We start from the raw sequence: 7,500 nt of genomic DNA on the forward strand, positions 1-7,500 counted from the left end.
ACACACACACACACAGTCGCGCACGCAGGCAGGCAGGCAGGCAGGCAGGCAGGCAGGCAGGCAGGCAGGCAGGCAGGCAGGCAGGCAGGCAGGCAGGCAGGCACACACACGCACACGCACACACACATAGAGGGGAGGAACAATCTCAAGGCAGGCAGGCATGCAGGATAGTCAGCCTCTCTCTCCACCTCCTCTTGCTGATCTCCCTACGTCGCCTGCCCCACGTCGGAGTGGATCTGGATGTCCGGATGAACAGGGCAGCGAATCTTGCCCCTCGCCTGCTATCCAGCCAGGCCATCCATCACCGCGCCAACATGTAGCTCGCAAAGCTACCTCCAAGCGCAACAGGTCCGCAGACAGCGACGGCTCGAGTCCAGAGCGCGTTTCTGATAAGCGGCTCAGGCCAGGCCATCCATCACCGCGTCAACATGTAGCTCGCAAAGTTACCTCCAAGCGCAACAGGTCTGCAGACAGCGACGGCTCGAGTCCAGAGCGCGTTTCTGATAAGCGGCTCAGAATCTCTTCTCCAACGATGGCCGCAGCAGATTGCATGGCCTCTACATCTCCAACAGCGGATAGCTTGTCAAGCCATCGGGCTACTGCGATGCCTCTGTTGGCTAATGATGCTGGTGTCGTTAGCTTGTGTAGCCCGTGTCAAACACCACCGGCGTTGTCCACGGCTGACAGCGGCCCTCAGCGTCCAGATGGTCTACAACTTCCTCCTCGCACCTCTATACACTTTAACCGCGATGTTCAATGCCCTCCTGAAATTCTCATTGTTGGTGATTCGATTGTCCAGAGATCTGATTTATTCCTAGTGCTATCACGTACTGTAATCCCGGGAGGAAGGGTTGTTGTTGACATCTTCATCTCATTCCGTCCCTATTGAACAGACATTCTTCCGTAAACACTGTCATTGCTCACGTGGGGACAAATGACGTCATGGCCCGGAACTCTGTGAAGCTACAGAATGAGCTGGAGACGTTATGTCTCACTGTTGAAAGCCTCGGGAAACGCTGCATAATGTCAGGCCCTATCCCACTTAGCTCCAGTAATTCAGAGCGTTTCAGCAGATTGCATAGTCTCCATACCTGCTGAAACAATTCTGCAATCTAGCTGGTCATGATTTTTATTGCTAATTTTGATATATTCTGGACCAAATCATTTTTATATAGATCTGATGGGGTGCATCCAAACAAACTGGGCCTACTAGAGCTAACCACCAACTTTATTCAGTTCATTGCTTTCAGCACACCTTGACATTCAACACAGCATGACCCAATCCAGTTCACAAACACACCCAGCTCTACTATGGGTCCTGCTGATAATTGCAGCTCTCCTCTCCTGCTGTATCACTTGGGGATCAAACTACACAGGCAATAAGTAGCCCCTCTCATCACCTACAGATGGCCCTTCTTAATGTCAGATCACTTCGTTCTGCTGCTGCTTGCTCACCCTCCCATTCAAATACCTCCTCTGGCAGCAGATGGCTCCTCGGAAATGTCAAAGCCTGCCCATCTGCAATGATATCTCCCTGCCAGAGACTGTCCTTCCTATTTCTTCTCCTGATATCCCTCTCAATAATGGACTAAGCCTGAAGTCATGAATGCTACATGTCCATTGGAGTCTACCCCTGACGTTGTTCGCTTGGACAATCCATGTGTTTTTAAGACAGAAAAAGGCATTGGGTTAATCCACCTCAATATCAGAAGTATATTGCAAACGAGATAAAATGGACCACCTAAAATATTTTAATGTCAAACTAACACTGATATCTTGGTTTTATCAGAAACTTGGCTGAAGAGTGAAATTGATGACTCTGAAGTCAACCTTTCAGGCTACAATTTATTTAGAATTGACCAGGGTTGGAGGGGTGGGGGTGTGGCTATTTACGTGAAGTCACATTTTTCTGTCACATTTCTGTATTCCTTAAGTGAACCTAAATCCTTTGAATTTATTGCACTCAAGGTTCATTATGGCACCAATAACAACTCCTTCATAATAGTTGGGATCTATAGACCCCCCCGTCAGCTGATTCTAAATCCATAGATCAGCTGGCAGAATTGATATCTAGATTCACTGACTCAGAAGTTCTAGTTCTTGGGATTTTAATATTGGACTGGCTAACTGATGCCTCCAAACCTCTTAGAGATGTTTTCTCGAGTCTATTTTTGGATCAACTTATTAATGATCCAACAAGACCACAACTCTAAGAACCTTAGCAAATCATCTCTTTATTGATCTACTTTTTACAAATAAGATGAACAAAATTAGCGCAAGTGGTGTTTTTGATTTAGGGGTCAGCGACCACTGTCCCATTGCCTGTATTAGGCACAGCACTCTAACCAAAGCACTGCCTCACATTTTGGTTAAAAGAACTATGAAACATTTTAATGAGCAAGCTTTTAAATGATCTCTATGAAAGTGACATTCATCTATACAACTGAAAATTCCTGATGCTGACTTGGCTCTACAGTTTTTCTCAAACTCATTTATTTGCATTGTTGACAAACATGCACCTTTTAAAAAGATAAGAGTAAAAAGTAGAACAAACCCATGGTTCACCCCTGAACTCTCCTCTCTTTTTCAGTCAAGAAATAAGGCTTGGTCATTAGCAAGGAGGAGCAAGGATGCCTCCGACTGGACAAGTTTCAGGAAAAATCAGGAACAGATGTACATTATCTGTAAGAAAGGCTAAAATCTGACTATTACTTTAACCTTGTCTCTAGTTCGTACTCAGATCCTGCAAAATTCTGGAAGGCTGTAAATTACAAAAACAATAAATCTGTTACACCTATGCCTTCTTCAATTAAGTTTGATGATTGTCTACTACAAGACAAATCAGACATTTGCAGTGCTCTTAATAAACATTTTTCTTTAGCCAGTCAAAGTTTTGACAATAGCAATAATCATTCCTTTATGCCTAGGGCTGGACATGATATGCGTATCAGAGACAATGTCAGAGACGATGATCTGGAATTCAGGCTTCATCCTGTGTCTAAGCATACAGTGCTATCTGCTTTATTTGCAATAGATAGTCGCAAATCCACTGGAGAAGACCAGCTAGATCCCCTTTTTCTTCGCACTGCGGCATATATAATAGCAGAGCCATTATTGCACATTTTTAAAATTTTCTATTTCCACTGGAGTTGTCCCTACACTATGGAAATTTGCACACATTACCCCGTTGCACAAGGGGGGTGATAAGACTGACCCTAACAACTATCGACCAATATCCAAGCTACCGTGTCTCTCAAAAATACTAGAGAAGTTGTAAATGATCAGCTCAAAGAATTTCTAAATACCAATAATATTTTGAGCCCTCTCCAATCAGGCTTTAGGCCTAAACATAGTACAGTTACTGCTGCTACTAAAGTAATGGATGATATTATCACTTCTCTTGACAAGAAAAAACATTGTGCTGCCATCTTTGTGGACTTATCCAAAGCATTTGACACCGTGGACCATTCTCTGCTTCTACAAATTCTGCCTGGTATTGGTTTTAATGCAAGTGCCTGTAAATGGTTCCAGAGCTACCTTTCAAACAGACACCATACTGTAAAATTGGGTAATACTCAATCTGACCCCCTGCTAATAACCAAGGGGGTCCCACAAGGTTCAGTATTAGGTCCGGTACTCTTCACCATGTACATAAATAGCATACTTTCTCTCCTTTCCAACTGCTCTATTCATCTATATGCAGATGATACAATTTTGTATTGTGTTGCGGATTCTGTACAGCTAGCCTTGGAGAAATTGCAGCAGTCTTTTAATATCCTACAAAATGCCTTCATTAGTCTTAAGCTTCTACTTAATGTAAGCAAGACTAAATGTATGGTCTTTACTCGATCTAAGCATGGCATGAAAAATGATTTTAATATATCTACTTTAGATGGGTCTGTTATTGAGAGAGTATCACATTATAAGTACCTGGGAATCTGGCTAGATGACAAGTTCACATTCAAGAAACATACTGACTGTCTTGTCACTACGCTCAGACAAAAGCTATCTTTCCTGCACAGAAATAAATATCACTTTCCTGTTTTCTGCAGAAAAAAGTTAATTGAAGCTACTTTTCTGTCTTCCCTTGACTATGGTGATATTATTTACAGACATGCACCACTCTCTAATCTGAAGGCACTTGACACTGTCTATCATTCAGCTCTTCGTTTTATTACTGGGGATCCATATAGTACACATCATTGCCTGTTATATGATAAAGTTGGGTGGGCTCCACTTTCTCACAGAAGGGACATGCATTATTTTATTTTTATTTATAAGGCCCTCACTGGCAAACTCCCATTTTATATTTCATCTCTTTTAGTTTGGCACTCCAACCCATACCAAACCCGCAGCAGCAATTTTTTACTGGAGGTCCCTTATGCCCGCACAGAACTGGGTAAAACAGCTTTTAGTGTCTGTGGACCTTCAGTTTGGAATAACTTACAACTAAGGATGGGTCTTCAAGCCTTTGTGCCATTAGAACATTTTAAAGTTACACTGGGAAGTTTTTTATCACATACTTGCACTTGTTTTAACTCATAAGTTTTAATTCATAGTTTGTCTTAATTCTTATCTCTTATATGATTTATGGTGTATTGTGTATGTTCGTTGTTTATATATGATTTTATATGTGCAATTGTTTGTTTTACTCGACATCATTGTAAATGAGGGCTGGGCCCTCAATGATTCTTCGAGTTTAAATAAATGAAAAAATGAAATGACCTCCGTGTGGTGGGCAAGGAGGAGAAAACCTGATGCTCAGGTGTCAGTGCTTGTAAAGGTATCTTTGGTTGTATGCTAGGAGGCAAGGAAGGTGAAGGCTCAAAGTCTACTGTACCTCCGGGCCTTGCCTTCATCGTCTAGCGTAAACAGGCGGGAAGCTAGCTGACTGAGCCGTGTCATGGATCTCAATGTGTGCACGTTTGGGATCTGGGTCTTTAATTTTCACCTTGGCCTTGGAGATGTCTTCATTCAACTCCACTGCGTACATTATGTGTGTTTGTGTTTGTGTGTGGTTGTGCTTGTCTGTGGGTGCTGAATGGGTAATACAGAACACACACAACCGTGCACGTGCGCGCACACACACACACATACAACACACACACACGCACACACACACAGTGTAGAAGACTTAATTTACCTATATACAACAAAATAAATATATAGAAAGTCTACGATAATGTAAAAAAACGGATTCTATTCATCCCTCATTCAGAGATGATTTAAAAGATTTTCACTTTTTTTCCAAGGCAGATTCTCATGTGACCCTGTGTCAAACAGTGTTGTTGAGCAGTCTGCCTACACCTCTGAGCTCTCAGCCTCAGCCTCATAGAGAAGCATGCAATGAGCTGAGCCAGCCAAGGTCAGGTAATGAAAGAGGAAAAGGGATATGACATCAAATCCTGCACTTGGTAAACTTGCATTTCAATACAATTCCAAGGACAACATCAAAGCTAAACCTCACAACATAATTCAATCGGTATGTACAGTAGTGTAGGTATAAAGGCGCTTGCGTATTTCTTTATAATATAAGATGATTTTCTGTAATCATATTCGTATATCCTAACGTACTCTTAGACAAACAGACACAGACATAGTACAATGAAACTGAAAAAGAAGATGACCTGAAATGACCTGAGAGCTTTGATCTGTATGTACTGTATGCAGATGTGTGCAAAATGTTGGGATCTGTCTTGCAATGTGTACCGTGTGTAGCATGTGCCTGTATAATGTGTATTATGTGTATGCTGCTAGATACCTTAGGGGCCTCCACACACCGGTTCCGACAGCACTGCGGAGCACTATGGGTGCCGACAATTTTTGGTTTCCCCCACACACTGGCACATGTGCTAATACATAATGAGTGGTCAGTTTCATCACAGCAAAACATGGGCAGGCAGCTCCGAAAAAAAATAAAGCTCTCGGCAGCCGACATCCATGGATATTGGCGCCGGTGTGCGGGATGTATTGAAAACAGTGGAATCGAGCCAAAGAAAGTAGAGTGGAGCAAGATGGTTCAAGCCTGTGCATTTCCTGGATCCATGTGATGTCATGTGAACACTCCTTTAGGAGACCTGTGGTTAGGAGAACTTTGGAGGCTTTAGGTAGAGAATAAATGGAGTTGGCAATGTAGATGGCGGTAGTGCATATCTTATGCAAGCCATCACCAAATGCCACAGAAAGACAAGAAGAAGAAGAAGGGGACAACGCCCCCTTAGGAGACCGAACTTGAACACACTCCTTTGCATTGGGTGGGCGGAGTTTGAATCATCTCTCTCTACTAAGAAAATCTGATCGAGCTTTGGCAGAGCAGTACTCCGCACGTTGTCGGAATCGGTGTGTAGAGGCCCTTACATTCCTCAACAAAGTAACTTTTCTCTACTCCTATGCTTTCGGGATCAGTGTCCTATTGATACAGGGAGTATTACATATCCACACAATGCAGCACAGAGCTAGCTACACACATACAGTAGCCACTACATTTTTAAAGTTAAACAGTGCAATGTGTCTTCCATGTGCTCACCTTTAACCACTAGTGTGTCCCAGTGCTGGGGCTGGTACTGTGCCAGATACACACAATCTCTCTCTCTCTCTCTCTCTCTCTCTCTCTCTCTCTCTCTCTCTCTCTCTCTCTCTCTCTCTCTCTCTCTCTCTCTCTCTCTCTCTCTCTCTCTCTCTCTCACGCACACACAGTTGTCGTTTTGTGCCTTTGTGCCCACCTTTGCCCACTCTGTGTCCCAGTGCTGGGGCTGGTGGCTTGCCCGGCGCTGCTGTGCCCATGCCAGGCTGGGCAGGTGGCATATATTGCAGTAGGCCGTGCCGCGCCCGCACAGCTCGCCGTCCACCTTGAAGAGCCAGCGCTGGACATGCAGGTGCTTAGTCATCAGGTCTGCCAGCGTCTCATGCAGCTGTGGCACAGGGAGAGAGGGGGTACAGTATGAGTGAGTAGGTGTGAACATGTGTGCATGTACGCACAGTATGTGCATACATGCCTGTTTGTGGTACATTTGAACGTACATGTAATGTATGTACTATACTGTATTGTATGTACATGTACTTTACAGTATGTTTGTTCATACCCTGCATGTGTGTATACTTCATGTGTGTGTACTTTATGTGTGTGTGTGTACTTTATGTGTGTACTTTATGTGTGTACTTTATGTGTGTGTGTGTGTGTGTTTCTGCACCAGACCCCCCGCCCTCCTCCTATTATACCTGCTGCAGGGTGTAGATATCCCTCTGCCCGGGCGGCACGGGCACCCCGGCGCTGGTGAATACTCGCCGCCCCCCGGACTTGGTGCCGTACAGCTGTGCCACGGAGGGCTCCGGGCCCAGGATGGGCACGTTCAGCGCCTCCGCCACCAGCAGGTCGTCTGGGTGGGGCACGCCGGCCACAATGTAGGCCTCCCGTCCCGCAATCAGCTGGCGGATACGCCGCAGCGCACGCGGGCTGTGCCACAGGATGGTGGACAGGCACATGTGGTGGGTCTAAGTGGA

At 44.6% G+C, this 7,500-nt stretch overlaps 1 protein-coding gene across 2 annotated transcripts in view; it reads right to left on the bottom strand.

Moving 5' to 3' along the window:
• iqch (IQ motif containing H) overlaps positions 1 to 7,500 on the bottom strand; it is a 60,232-nt gene that overhangs the window by 27,091 nt on the left and 25,641 nt on the right. For both annotated transcript variants that reach the window (XM_063196517.1, XM_063196518.1), the window contains exons 13-14: positions 7,219 to 7,491; positions 6,723 to 6,911 (exon numbers count right to left, since the gene is read on the bottom strand). In XM_063196517.1, coding sequence (XP_063052587.1) covers positions 6,723 to 6,911; positions 7,219 to 7,491 — 462 coding nt within the window. The remainder of the gene's footprint in view (positions 1 to 6,722; positions 6,912 to 7,218; positions 7,492 to 7,500) is intronic.

This window comes from Engraulis encrasicolus, chromosome 4 (genome assembly GCF_034702125.1).
Source record: "Engraulis encrasicolus isolate BLACKSEA-1 chromosome 4, IST_EnEncr_1.0, whole genome shotgun sequence".
Lineage (NCBI taxonomy): Eukaryota > Metazoa > Chordata > Actinopteri > Clupeiformes > Engraulidae > Engraulis > Engraulis encrasicolus.